This window comes from Columba livia, chromosome 5 (assembly GCF_036013475.1).
Source record: "Columba livia isolate bColLiv1 breed racing homer chromosome 5, bColLiv1.pat.W.v2, whole genome shotgun sequence".
Lineage (NCBI taxonomy): Eukaryota > Metazoa > Chordata > Aves > Columbiformes > Columbidae > Columba > Columba livia.
The window spans coordinates 65,369,674-65,384,533 of NC_088606.1; the positions used below are offsets into that span (position 1 = coordinate 65,369,674).

The 14,860-nt window shown below is 41.8% G+C and overlaps 1 protein-coding gene across 1 annotated transcript; it reads right to left on the reverse strand.

Moving 5' to 3' along the window:
* Positions 1 to 4,052: 4,052 nt before the first annotated feature.
* On the reverse strand, positions 4,053 to 13,368 carry DHCR7 (7-dehydrocholesterol reductase). The gene is made up of 8 exons (XM_005511059.3): positions 13,200 to 13,368; positions 10,139 to 10,242; positions 9,056 to 9,278; positions 8,232 to 8,322; positions 7,365 to 7,578; positions 6,861 to 7,065; positions 5,898 to 6,029; positions 4,053 to 5,334 (listed from the first exon to the last, which is right to left on the reverse strand). Exons 2-8 carry the CDS (start codon positions 10,234 to 10,236, stop codon positions 4,870 to 4,872), a joined length of 1,428 nt encoding a protein of 475 aa, XP_005511116.2. The 5' UTR covers positions 10,237 to 10,242; positions 13,200 to 13,368; the 3' UTR covers positions 4,053 to 4,869.
* Between the last annotated feature and the right edge of the window lie 1,492 nt (positions 13,369 to 14,860).

The window sequence follows — 14,860 nt, forward strand, 5'->3', positions numbered from 1 at the left end:
ACAGGTTCGGCTGTTTAGAGGAGCTGCTAAACTGATGGATGCTGTGATTGATTAACCAATTAACACCATAAGTGCTTTCTAACCCCCTGCAGAACAAGGGGATGCTTTTCAAATTTGAGATCCTTCTGCATGACAAGGGGGAGACAGATTAAGTAATAAATTTGGAAGCAGAGAGCTTAGCCTATAATAAGTAAGAAACTAATCAAGTATAACCACATCAGTTATTTCTTGGTGTAGATGTATGTTAAAAATTTCTGAAAGTTGTAATGAATATGTAATAATTGTGTGAATATAAGCAAGAGCATCCAGTTGTTGGAGGACTTGTGGAAGGTGATCCCCAGTGCTAATAAAATAAAGAATCCCTGCTTAACAGTATAATTGACTCTGCTGTGAAGTTTATTTGTTTGTTTCCACCAGAACGTGTACCAGGGTTGGAATCCATCCCACACCTTGTACAACAGGAGACGAGTGGACGCCTGGAACCAGCACAGAGTTCAAAGGCTGACAAGTCGATTTTATAACCGGGGAAAGACGTTGTGGTCCTTGTAAAGCTCGTAAAGGTTTTGACACTTGGTGTATTATTATAAGCAAACATTGCAGTTTGAAAAGTTACCAAGGAATTATCCTGATGCTGAGCACATTTCAACGAAAAAGCGACACCTTGTTTGTGACTGGTTAAAGCTGGGGGGGAGAGGAGGAGCGAGCAGGTGGCATCATAAAGCATGGACAGAATTGGTTATTAAGGCAATCATAATTCCATCATCTAATGCACAAGGGTTTGATGTTGCAACCTTAATAACATTTATTAGGCGTATCCTTGTATGTAGTTTCCTGCAACTATTATTTTTTCCTTTGTATAGTTATAGCAAGACTTATGTACCAGTAGAGTGATATCTACCATTTCAGTCCAAAAACCCCTCTTTTTCTCCTCTATCCGTGGGAAAATCGCCTGCTCAATGCGGTGTCAGCCCATGGAGACCTCAACAGTTTTAGGGGCTGCGTGCGGGGCTTTTGGACTTCTGATCTGGTGAGAAGAAGCTCAGTGTTGCTGCCTTGGACATGGGACGGTTCCTCATCGTGTTGAGGAAGTTTCTCAGCTGCCAAAGTTTCGAATGTGAATGAGAAAGATGGAAAATTTCAGCAAAACAATTCAAATGCTTTTTGTTGGTTGGGTGCAAGAAATAAGAGGCAACTCTTCACCATCCTACAGCATCTGTTTTCTTTCTCTCCATCTCCACCTAATGACACCCGCAGTTGTGAACCACGTCTCCTTCGCCACCAGAGCTGCCTCCCACACACAAAGGCTGCGTCAAAACCTTGATTTATATCTGACTTACGGGGATAAGGACTCTTGGATATGCGACCTGCGGGGTGACGGAGAAAACCCATCACTAAGTGATCCTCAGTAGCTACTGCTACATTGCCAGCTGGAAAGCCCAACATCACCATAAAACCTACTTTCCAGACACTGAGATCCTGACTTATTACCGACTTAAGGAAAAAGAATGGGTGCATTGCAAGATATTTTGGAAGTTTCTGATAGCTGTTTGCTTGATATATTCATTTTTCAGCATAACTGCGATTCTGGCAGTGATATCCCGTTTTCTCCTCCTGAGTGATTGGTCTTGTAGCACCACCCGCTGTAGACGGTGAGCAGTTAAATGTGCTCCCCTCCACCAGGATGCTTCTTTTGCTGCCTGCAAAAAGGTTTCTCTCTCAAGAGAGTGGTTAATGTTACAGACATAACAACAGGATGAATTCTGACTTGAATTGACAAACTTCTTAACATGTACTTGGGTCACCTCTTTAAGGGCCTTCTTCTAAGTACAATGAAACTGATGGTGCACTTTTGTTTTCAATGAAGAGAGATGATCATGAACACATGGTTACAGATTTTACTGCTTTGAGGAAAATACTACTGCAGTGTGAAGCATATCACACCAGGAAAATCATACCCATGTCATATGAGTTAGCTATTCGCTATTCCAGTACTCACACAGCATGCAAAAATATTTCGTTAAGTACCATTTTACAAATATTGGCAATTCTATACTTGAAATTCTCAGCATACTACACAGACATACTCTCTTAAAACTTCATAGGTGATACTGACATCACAGCGTCAGGAAATAGGAAATATCAGAACAAAGGTTAAACCAGCGCACACACCCACAAATCCTTCAAGGCAATATATGGTTTCTCTTGTAAGAAATAAGTTTAAACAGCGCTGCTATGCATACAACACAAAATGTGACACAGGAATCACCTTAGCTGAAGGTGAGCAAGTTGATAGTCATTCACATGATTAAGTTTTAAAGAGCAGCACTAGCTGGACACCAGTTACAGCACTGCTTACACACTGTTATGTTAGGATGAAGTTTACAAAATAGCTAAAAAAGGTTTTCATGCTTCTCCAAAAACAATTTCTTTATAAGAAATACAAACCTGAATGGGATGAGTAGTTTCTTTTCCAGACAGATTTACTCATTCCATCTGCCAGGGTTCTGCTCTCCCAGCAGGAGCCGCTTCCATCAAACAGACACAGAAAAGTGCTTCCAGTGTCAGACAATACGGAAAATCCTTGGAGTAATATTAGTTGTAACAGAAACTGCCTACAAGAAGCATTTGGATGCATAATTGTTACTCAGAATACTGACCTTTCGCTTCAGATTTCCCCAAGTCTATTTTTAAAGAGCTGATTTTTTTTATTGGTCTTAATTGAGCAATTTCTCCTATTAATCATCCAGGACTTATCAGTGAAAAGAAGGGAGTGTACTGTGCCCTGCAAGGCTACCATGATTTAAAGTCCAGATTGTTTTGCTATATTTAAATGGCCTTGGCATTAACAGCAAAGTGTCAGCACAATTTCCAAGGCTGCATAAGAAAAGGATGCACATATGGGGCTGAGGAAAGAAAATATCCAATTACTCCAGCAGAGACAGCGGCAGCTGAAAGAAACACAGTGACAGGGACTAGAAACCTCAGTTTTCCCTTCCTCTGAACTCACTCCTCTCAAATCAACTATTTTATAAGCATTTGAAAGCCCCCCCCCCAAACTAGAAGTTCAAATGAAATCAGGAGCTGCAGGTAAGTGAGCTCTCAATGAGCTTTGATGTTCAGGACTTACACAAACTCTTATTCCACTGTATTAATTACTCAAAGTGCTAATGATCCTTAAAACAACACACAAGCCCTAGGATACCAACCTATACGATGAAGGTCAGTGTGGAACTGTGTCACACAGAAAGATTGAACTGTGACCTTCAGTAAAACTGAAATTATGAACACTTATATCAAGTTCATTACTGCCAGTTGCATCATCAATTCACTGTGCTTAAATATGCAGATTTTAAGCAGTATCTGGCAATATAAAGACATTAACCAGACATCCTAACACAGAGCTCGTTATTCCATGTGAATGCTTCGGGATTTAAGAGTGGAACTTGTCAGATAGGGCTGCTCTCAGTCCCATGAAAACAGTTATTAACAACACTATAATATACTGAAATTGTTATCCGCAAAATGGTTATAAAATAGTTACCAGGTCTACAGATAGTGCTGGGGCTACAGTTAGAAGAACTTTCTCTAAGGCGGCATCCCTACACACGCTTGTCCATCCACAGCTCTGAAACAAAGACAAACTACAGGACATGTTCGTTTTCCATGTTTCGAGAGACTCTTGTAGTCCTGTCAAAACCATCCGTTCAGGGAGAACGGCAGCAAAACCAAACCAGCTACTCACCAACGCAGCTCATCCAAATCGGCCATGAAGATCAGTGCTTTCGGCAGCTCCTACAAGAAACAAATCTGCACAGTTATCTGCTTCCTGTAAAAACCAGCGATATATTTATGTGTAAAAAGAAAAGTCTTTTGGCTTGAACATAGCTACCAAACTTGTTACAAGATGCATGGTTAATACTGTGATCCTTTTTATTTGTTTCTCCTTTATGCATCCTTGGAGCAGCACTCGTAATTACACTCTTTGAAGAGTTGCTTTTGAATCTGGTAATTTTGAGATGCAACTATGTAACGAGAAAAGAACTAGCTGAAAGGAGAATTAACAGTATTTATTACTTGTCTCGAAACCAAATTTATTTATTAAATTGTAACAAACGTGATTAAATTGTAACAAACAACAGAGAATGCAGTTTTTTACCCACACTAAAGAAGTCATTGTATGCTCAGTATCTTCACAAACCAAGTTTGGTTTCAGTATTAAAATAATACTCAGTCATGCACCATATTCTCAGGTGCTATAAACTAATGTAACTTTTGACCTATAACAACCAGCTTTCACAAATATTTATACTACAGCAGTTTAGGATCAGGCTGCCCAGTCCAGTATTACCCCAATTAACCTCTTGAAAAGCAACAAACAGTAAAACCTCCTTTGAGGAGTTAATGACTGTGGGTTATGACTTTCACAAGCAACCACATCATACGAGTTATTTCATAAAGAGATCAGGCCATTATTTTCCTTCTGTGAGTCACTGGAAACTGGTTCTAGAACCCTGCTACTCTGAAGGGTGAGGCCTCTCCTCCCAGCTTTGGGACATGTCAGGAGTCTCAATTCACACAAGATTTCTTCAAGTCCAAGTTAATTTTGAGAGGGGAAAAAAAAAAAAGAACAAAGTTCCATGTAAAAGAGTCTCCTAAAAAATTAGATCATTTCAGTGTCTCATTTAATTTACTTTAAATACTGTCTGCCCACATGTTCCTTCAGTTCAGCAAGGATTATTGTTCAGCCACCTTTTTTCCTTCAGAGCAGTACAAGTGTCCTTCACAAAGTGTTTTTGTTAGTTTAACCGTGTGGATAAACTCTTTGAATCTCAATTTTCTTTTTTCTTTCCCCCGGATTCTGTGTTCGCTTTAAAATATTCCTGGTAGGAGCCGGTAAGGCACGGCAGCAGTGTAGCGCTTCCAGTCCTTCCCGTATTTGCTGAAGCAACGGTGTTCATCCCTAATGCAGCGGTGGGTCAGCAGAATAGTCATATAAATGATGTAGAAATAAGGCAAGATGTGGTCAAACCCACAAGTCAGGCAATAGGCCAGGGAGCCCATCAAATCTCCCGTGTAGTTAAAATGTCGCGCCCACCCCCAGAATCCCGAGGTCATCAGTTTGCTGTAGTGCTTGGTCCCGTCCATGGACATGTAGGAACACTCGATATATTCTGGTTTCTTCCCCCAGATCTTGCAGTTGCCGTTGGTACGACGGAATAGGTCCTTCTGGTGGTTGGTCACCCTGAAGATGTAATAGCCGATCAAACCCAACATCAAGATCCCTATGGCATTAGCTGTGCCCAGCTGGACAGGGTGGTTAACCAGATACAAACCCTGGGGGGCAGAAAACAAGAGACAATCAGTGATTTACTTTAAATACACGCTCAGGATGCCAGATTAACTCACTGACCTCCAGTGACCCAGAACAGACTAGTAGAAAGAATAGGAAAATCCACCCTACCAGTAAAAACATGGACAATTTTCAGAAAACTCTGCATCCCACGTTTTCTTTCTCTGTCTCTCACCCCAAAATAGCATTTTGTAGGTGGAACAAGAGAGAGAGAGCAAAGATGCACACAAAGCAGGACAGAAGGAAAAAAACAACCAACCAACCCACCACCCACTGAAAACCAAACTCTCAACATGCAGGAATACAAAAAGGCACTGAAAGGATCGATAAAAATATACAGATGCAATAGACAGTGACAGAAAAGGGCACAAAAGGAGGAAAGGACAGGAATAGATGTCAATTCCATGCAGGGACAGTAAGACTTCCTAAAGTAAACTGTTACAAAGGATGCTATAATGGTTACTCAACATTCAAACTGTCTAGCAACAATTTAGGATACAAACCAAACTGCTGGGGATAATGTTTCTGGACAGTTTTACACTTTTACCTGCAAAGTATAGAGGTAAGGCAACCAAACACAGTCTCCCCAGCCCAAATACCAGCCAAAATGATCGTGGCAGATATCAATGGTTTTCAAATACCAAGCTTCATTCCAGAAGAAGTCCAAAACATAAATACCCTGAAACAGAATAGTTTCACATTAACAACACACGACTGCCACCAGCCATCCTGTTTAACAGCATCAGCCTAATTTTTCTGTGCTATCCTGTGATATGACCTCAAAACCGACTCGTGCTTTTATTTTAACACTTCAAAAAAAGGTATTAAAAGCAACATTTCACACAAATACATCTCTATAGATAAAGCAAATAAGTAATGCAAAGCACTATTAACGAAGATAACTAAGTCAAGTGTGCCACTATAAGGACATGTGCTTAGGGATTAGTTTTGTGTTTGACCATCCCTGTATCCAGCTTAAAGAGTCACATGCTTACAGAGAGGGAGAACAGACCCATTTACACATCGTAATGAATAAATCCAAACTATTATCTGTACTTATTACTTTGCGGTTTCTTCAGCACCCGACTGGCTATCTTTAGGTGTAGAGATGTGTAGTTCTGCATGTCTCACACACACAAATTGAAACAACAAAACGACAACAATAGAAAACAAAACCAAATAAGAATTCATCATTGTTCTCTTTGTATCCAAGATCAGGCTATGCCTGTTTCCAGAACACAGGCTCAGAAAAGTACCTCTTCAATTAAGTTTACACTGAAATCTGCTGGTGCAGACATGACCGTGCCACTGGTGGCACTTGGAAGGAATACAAGTGTCCAAATAAATGAATACAAGTGTCCAAAGAAGCAAGTCCCAGTGCATCATCACTCAATGAGGTTGGTCAGGCCAGGAAAAATTGTGTAAGTTCAATTTCAACGCAAGGAGATGTTTCTACTTTATTCCTAGTTTATTTCCAAATTGGTTTCTTATTTCTCTCCTCTGAATTTACCTGAAGGACATTGACGAGGATCATGGAGTTGGTTACTTGGCCGTACAGCTCCTGTTGTTTAGCAGCATAGGAAAGGTTGATTAGAGTCCAGGCTACAATACCAGGGCGCCCATTGAAGAACAGCTTGAAATCAAACCACTTTCCTATTCGAGGGTTAAATTCAATCCCCATCATGTAGTCGTAAAAGAAGTTGCCGGTGAATTTGCTAGAAAGCATTAAAAAAAATAGAAATGTTCGCAGTTATACACAAATGCAGGTAATCACTAACCTGACTACACATTCCAGATGATTTCCTAAGGCACTTGACGTAATGATAATAAAAATCATAAAACCATATAATGTTGTGAAAGATAAGATAACATGGCATGTGCTGCTATGGTGCTAACAAAACAAAGAGCCACAGTCATACATAAAATATATCCTGTCATTATTATTCTTTGCAGCATTCGATTTATATGTCCGATTACCTAGTGTCTTATTGTCTTATTATTGAAAATCACATACCAGTCTGCGGCACTGGTAGGGAAAAAATAGCCTTTAATCAAGGCAAATGTGGAAACTATGTAGCCCAGGATATTGGCACACCACAGGAGAGGAATCCAGTTGTCAAAAATGATGGTAGGTGAGAAGAAGTGGAAGTAATAGGCATTTGCAAACCAAAGCACGTGGGTAATGATCCAAGCCTGAAGTCCATTGATTTCATACTTATTCACTACACCTAAAAGATGAAGACAAAATTGCATGTTAGTGACACTGCACTAATACAGTTTTTTATTAATATAGATATGCATACATTATATAGAAGCTCAAATAAATACTTACGAAACGACCTCACTCTCCCAATTAAAAGTCTTGTGGCACTTTTCTGAAAGTTTCATTTGACTCTGCTATATCCACCAGGCTTTGTTAGGCTGAGTTTTTCCTCTTCACAAAACAGCAAATTTGGCATCTCCCCTAAAACTGACTAAGGTAACAAGTCACCCTTTCTCACACTTAGTTCACACCATGCTTTTTGTTCAAGTCTTGTGGGTTAATTTAGCTTCGGCAAGTACAACTGCATTGACGAATACTGGCAATAGTCCACTGCTGATTTTAAGTGCCAAAATTATCAATCTGTATTTTTCCCATACCAGTGTGGTACCTGCCATAGCAATAGTTTTACTAACAGCAAGAGATAGAAATTGTAGCATTTATTCTAAAAGAGAATGTAGCTTGCTTTCATTTTTGTTTGAAGTAAACATAAGAGGAAGGTGAAAGCACTTCTTTCCACACCTCCTCCAGATACATGTGGGTTATTACAGATTGTAAGTACAAAAATACCATAATTTTAGAAGATTGTATGGTGTGCATATATTCTAACGAAGAACTTACCAGCAGGGGTGATGGCACCTTCTTGGACACCTCCTGCATATCCAGGAAGAAATTTATGGCAGAAGTCAGGAATGAACACATACAAAACCACCTAGAAGGCATAGAATATATTAATATTAATAGCAAGAACAGGCAAGACAAACCCCCCCAAGACACTACCCCTTTCATACACATATCAAATGTTACACACGGCAGTTTCAATTAAGTATTGGATAAGTAAATACGGCAAGATTTAGCTGTTGTGATTTTAGACTAGTAACATGTGCAAGCTGTTAAACAATTCTAAACTTGTACTTCATGTGTGGTTATCAATCTTTTTTTGATAGGGAGGCGGGACAGTTAGTAACAAGATTCAGGTCCTTCTCCTTTTATTTTGAACTTCATCCGCGTTATAGGTAAGTTGTTTTCCAAAATGGAAAAAAAAATGGAGTAGTTTGCTACGTTTGAAGATATTTTACAAACGTAAGTTATACTTCTGATGTCAATGTTTTTTTACTGTCTATAGAATATATCACCCCTTCTGCTGTGTTAATTTGTGATATATTTACTATGTATTTCTTTAAAACAAATAGGTATTGTTGTTACATAGTTAGTTTTTTTTTCCCACATCAAGTAATATGTCACACAAGGAATATTTGTGTATATTCCCTACGTATTTATTTGTCAAGTTTATAAGCTTCGTCTGGATTCCAAAAAGCCGTGGCAAGTAAGAAACACCAAAGAGTAAACGCAAGCGTGACATTCCATTATCCTTCCTGTAAAAGGATTAATTGAACAGCTGTTTTAAAACCCAGCCACTACATCAAGATAACTCAATAATGTACCTGGAAAGCGACCCACAGGGTATACATGCCAGCAGCCTTATAGGTCAGCACAGGAGTCTTGTTCCAGATGTCAGACAGATGTTTATTCCCCGTAAGCAAGTCAACGAGTGGATCCATTAGAGAGCACTGGTACTGGTCACAGGACATTATGAAGTAATATACGATAAGGGGCGCAAACATGAGCAGGAAAATGATGCTTGCCAAGGAAAACCAGTCCACCTCCCTGTAATCCAAACACAGCTTTATTGTTTTCTCCAGCTTTTGGTTAGAACGGTCAGGCAATTTTTTCAGTGCACCTTCTAGACTAACGAGACGAAAACTGAAAATGTTTTCAGGGCACATACATTTCTTTGGGTCAAATAACTTAGCACACTTTACATACTTTACCACAAACTGTTATCTATGCTAGTTAAGCAGAGCAACAGAATAAATAATAACTCCCCTCCAAAAAGCAGTTTATTATTGCAGCCTTTGTGGTTTTGATGGCAATCATGGGTATAACTAACTGGTAGAGTGTTCAGTTGGAAGTGGTAACAGTCACAAGAATATTATGCAAAATTTGGAAACACAGAAAAGATGGACCGTGAACAGCCAGAAGCTGAACTTGTTCTACCACACGCTGTGGTAAGAAGCCCTATAAACACCCACAGATGTTTCCAGCTGCAACACAATACTAATTTTTGCACAACTCTTTGAGAACGGAGAGATGAGTAATAAATCTTGCTACAGTAGGAGATGTCAGCTGGCAAAACCACTGATGGATGCCTGTTTGTTAAAATCTCAGGCAATATACTGTTCAGCCCTTGAAGGAACTACAAATTTTACTGATTTTTATTATTTGTTCTACTTTTTTTGCAAGGAGGACTGTGTTTTAACCCAAGCAATCTAGCAAGCTCTACATCCTTAACATTTTGAAGAACTCTTCTTTGGCATCTGTTACTGCAGCTCATTACTCATGAGCTTTCAACTGAAGGGCAATGTAATAATCTGTTACTTATAGAGCGAGGTTTAAAAGGAATGCAGTATCTATAAGAGTAAGTATGAACCAATTTGCAATGACTGAGTGTCATCAGTTTCTCTCACCATGCTCTTCCCCACTGGACTTGAGGTGTTCGAGAACCATTTTGGGTGTTTTTGCGGTTTCTTTCTCCAGAAGGTTTGTTCTGCTGATGGGCTGCCATGGTGTCCTGTATGAAAGAAAATACTTGTTGTATTACTCCATCTGGTTCTCAGTAATTCTTATGTCTCTACAGAAGAGAAACACTAATAAAAGTTATTTAAAACTATTACATAGCCTTCTGAATACAAGAAATTTGGGGAGGAGGGTAGGAAGGATGAAAATCTTTCCCAGTTCCTTATGATCTTATATTCAGCAAAACATAACCAAACGCTGAAGTCAAAGCAGTCCATTAAACTTGCTAACTGGATATAATATATGGTTTAATACTTATATGTGAGATGCAAAGGGAAAAAAACTTCTCTGTTTTGCCACGTTCTTATAAATCCCTGAAAATAAAGTTATGTAACTGATTACTTGCCTTAATTAGATAATGCACTACTGTAGTAACATCACATGTACTGGACCTTGGCAAATTATGTACTTTACCTTTGGCCCCTTGTTCCATATACATTAGTGATAGCAGAGAAAACAAGATGACAGTTTGCAATCCCATCTAAATCAGAAATTAGTGGGAACAGAGAACAACTTACTAGGCAACAAATTATCCTCTCTGTTGGACATGCATTGTAGCTTTCTTTTGCTTTGCTTAAATACTTTTGTCAAAGATCATCATCTCACAGTCTGAACATCTGGTCATCCTCCATTCCAAAAAATGGTATTTTTCCTGAACTTTATCTCATGGGAAGATACAGCCTCTAAAACACATGGGGTATTGTAGTTTGCCATTCAGGGGGAATTTGATAACACTTGTTAGTTTTGTACCTTTTCAGGCTTTGCTGTTTTAACTCAAACCAGAAACTATCAGTTATTTCCACTGAAACACAGATTACAACACATTGTCATGGCCCTGTGGACACTGCCAGGCTGCACTCTCACAGCTTAGATTTGAGCCAAATTTGAGCTCAGATTTAAGCCAGAAGTCTACATCTTTCCAGGTATCAATACTTTCATGACAAGCACATAACACACAAACCTCAAGAGGAGGTTATTGATCACATACAAGAAGAAAGAGGCAGGACAGGAGATCTACTGTATGACAGTTAGAGTGTGGGAGCTTACTTCAGTTATTTACATTTGCCTAATAACAGTAATGCAAATTCTTATAAAGAACGGTTACAATACTAGTAAGAATTTTGCCAAGATAGATGTAGACTTCTGGCTTAAATCTGATGGAAATATTTAGGTCAACGGAACCTTTGACATCATTTAGCCCGACCTCACTGGCCCCTGCTCAGAGCAAGGACAACTTGAAACAAGTTGCTCAGACCCTTGCCCAGTTAAATTTTGAATATTTCCAAGGATTCTACATGATTTGTCAGTCCTACTGAGAAACCGGGCCTCTTTTCTAAGAGATCCAGCAAATAAATCCTAGGTTGGGAGTTTTCATGGTGCTCAGTTTTGTTTCAGGCTCTTAAGTAGCCAAACAGCGGAGCAGCTTTGCAGAGCTCAGTGTACTAGATTTGCAAACTACGCTGAGTCTGCTGAGCACTTGTGCAAAGCTGCTGGCCACACCTGCGGTTTCGTGCAAGACCCAGTTTGTGCATACACCCAGTTTATCATTAGTCCTACCAGACGCTGCAGAAAATCTAAATTGCTAAAACTGGGAACTGGCTAGATGAGAAAGGCTGGCGTTCAACAGGTCTTCTCCTCCTGGAGAAGAGAAGCTGAGAGAGGATCTCAGCAATGTTCATAAACATCTCGAAGGTGGGTGTCAAGAGAATGGACCAGACTCTTTCCAGTGGTGCCCAGAGGTAGGATGAGGGGTGACAGGCACAGACTGAAGCACAAGAAGTTCCATCTGAATATGAGAAGAAACTTCTTTACTTTGAGGTGCCAGAGCCCTGGAACAGGCTGCCCAGAGAGGCTGTGGAGTCTCCTTCTCTGAGACATCCAAAACCAGCCTGGACACATTCCTGTGTGATCTGCTCTGGTGAACCTGCTTTAGCAGGTGGGTTGGACTGGATGATCTCCAGAGGTCCCTTCCAACCCCAACCATTCCGTATAAGGGGTCCATGCTTCCAACCTATTTAAAGACCAACAATCGGCACCAAATTTTGCCTTTCAACAAAGCAACTTAAACAAGTGCCTGCTTAGGAATATTCCACTAAACATACATCCCAGTCTGACAGACAGCTGTGCTGGCAGTAACAACCTCTCATGTTCAGAACTATGCCCAACACATGCTACTATTTCTGAATCAAGGCTCCCACTGAAGCCATACTCCTGTTAGTAACTATTTCAATTTCTGTAAACACAAGCTTCCTGTTACCCCGCTAAACACACCCCAAATATTGCTTTTCTAAACTCAGCTTCTTAACAAGAGCCAGAAGCAAAATTCACAGTTCAAGTATCACCCGCACAGAGAACTCCAGAGGTGCACTGTTCCTCCGGGTCCAAACATCAGGGTTTAATGATAAATTACTGCATTACTGCTTAGACTGTGATAAAGGCATAATCATGCCAACCACCCAGTTCACATGGACGCTCTCTCCGTCTGCTGCCTAAGCCACATATCTGACATGAGTTCACAGAGTGAAGCTCACACAAAGCCCTGACAAGGATTAATTACATGTGCTCGGTGCTTTTTATCAGCACACTCCGGACTTAGTGAGGGGAATCTGTGATAAAACGCCCACTTTCAGATTTTTGTTCTATAAAAACAAGGCAGAGTCGAGTTCATTAATATATATTTTAAATGAAAATACCTCGCTAACGTGCAATATTCCGCAGAGACTCGTGTTTTGCACAGGAGGAGCAGAGCAGCATAACGGGCCACTCATCCCTCACACTTGGGGAGCATTACCGGAGGGTACCCCACAAATTAGACACAAGTTCCGAGCCGCCGGCCCAGCACCACCCGCTCCCCGACAAGGCCCAACGCGGTTCTCCGTGAGGGACGAGCCCGAGCCCCCCGCGCACGGGCAGACTCGCCGGTCGGGGGAACGCTACCCGCTGCCAACTTACCAGCAGCAGCTCCGCGGTACCACCCGTCCGGTGCTGCTGTTCCAGCTGTTCTCCGGTCACTGAGGCACAACCCGGCGCTGCCCGCCCCGCCGGTACCGACGGCGACACGATGCGATGCGGTGCGGTGCGACGCTCACCTCAGGGCGGCCCCTCCCCTCCCCGCCGCACTGACCAATCAGCACCTCGCCCCCCCTCCCCTCCGCGCCACCTGATTGGTTGAGCGCACTCAAACCATGGGCTGAGGAGACGGGGTGGGCTTGACCTCGGCCGCATCGCGGTCCCTGCGCCGACCCCGCTCCGAGCGGGGCAGCAGCACCGGGGGCCGCTCCTCCCCCTGTGGCTCCGCGGGACAAGGACGAGCAGCGCTCGGCCCGGCAGCCTGTAAAGTCACAGTCAGGGCTGTTTTGCACAGAGGGATTTTAAGTGCGAGAGCAAGGTGTAGTTACCGTGAGAACATCCCCTAGAGCCTGCACGCTACGGGCGGTAGTGGCCTCGGGGGGTTTGATTCAGCCACCGCGCGGGAGAAATCGCCAAAACGAGGAAAGGTTTTGAAAGAAAAGGAACTGGCGGCCAAGGAGACAATTTAGTACAGAATAAATTAGTAATCCCGCATGCGAGGAGGCTCACGGCAGCCAAATGAGTGGAGGACACAGGAGGAGAGCCGGGGCTCCCCAGAGTTTTGTACCCCAAGAGCTGCTGCGATGATGTTGAGATGCGAAAAATGCGCAAAACATTGGATCCTGCTCCCGTTACCTTTGGTACTTGATGTATGCAAACAACTTTACAACCTATAAAGTCAAAAAACTTTACAACTCACAGGGTTATAAAGCAGCTATGTTCATTTAGACGTCGGGCGCAAGGGGGATCGTTCCAGCATTCATGCGCAACTTCTAACAATATGAGGTGTGTTTAAATACAGTAGGGTGTTACATATTCATAATGACCCCAGGAACGCCTATACATATTCATAACCTTTCCCGCTTCTTATTAAAATGAGTCCCAGGTAATAATTTCCATAGTCTCCTCCTTGACCCCTCCCTGTTACGCCTGCGCAGTGCCATCTGATGGTCTTGAGGAGGGGTCTTTGGGGGTCTTTGGATGAAGGCTCCTTCAGCTTCGTCACTGAACTTTTTACCTTCGTCTCACTATGTTGAATTGACTGGAACCCAAGCTGCCAAGGCGATTGAAACCAGACTGGTTCCCCCCTTTTGCTGTAAATCTTCATTATCTCATCTTCTCAAGTTTACAGCTAGGTGGCTTAAGTTTACGTCTAGGTGCTGTAAAACTTCTTATCTTGGCATTCGACGAGGTTTTCTTTTTTCTTAACATAATTCTTAACATAAAGCTCAGAGCTTTATGTAAAGCTCTAAACTAGGCACCCTTAAAGTGTTAGTTCCTTCTATCATACTCGCATTCTGAACTTGTTTTGAGGGACACCCCTCAAAAGCTGCAGGGTTAAAAGAAAGGACTAGACCTGCATCCATTATTGTGAGCTCAGGGGATCCGGGTTAGACATGAGGAAGGAATTTTTTTTACCATGAGGGTGGTGAAATACTGGAAGAAATTGTCCAGAGAGGTGGTGGATGCCCCCACCCTGGTGACATCACAGGCCAGGCTGGACGGGGCTCTGAGCAACCTGAGCTGGTGAAGATGTCCCTGCT

Coding starts and splice junctions, on each gene's coding strand:
- DHCR7 (XM_005511059.3), bottom strand. CDS start 10,236: ATGGCAGCCCATCAGCAGAACAAACCTTCTGGAGAAAGAAACCGCAAA. Junction 8,323..9,055: donor CCCTGTGGGTCGCTTTCCAG/GTACATTATTGA, acceptor TATGCCTTCTAG/GTGGTTTTGTATGTGTTCAT. Junction 6,030..6,860: donor TCCTCGTCAATGTCCTTCAG/GTAAATTCAGAG, acceptor ATTCTGTTTCAG/GGTATTTATGTTTTGGACTT.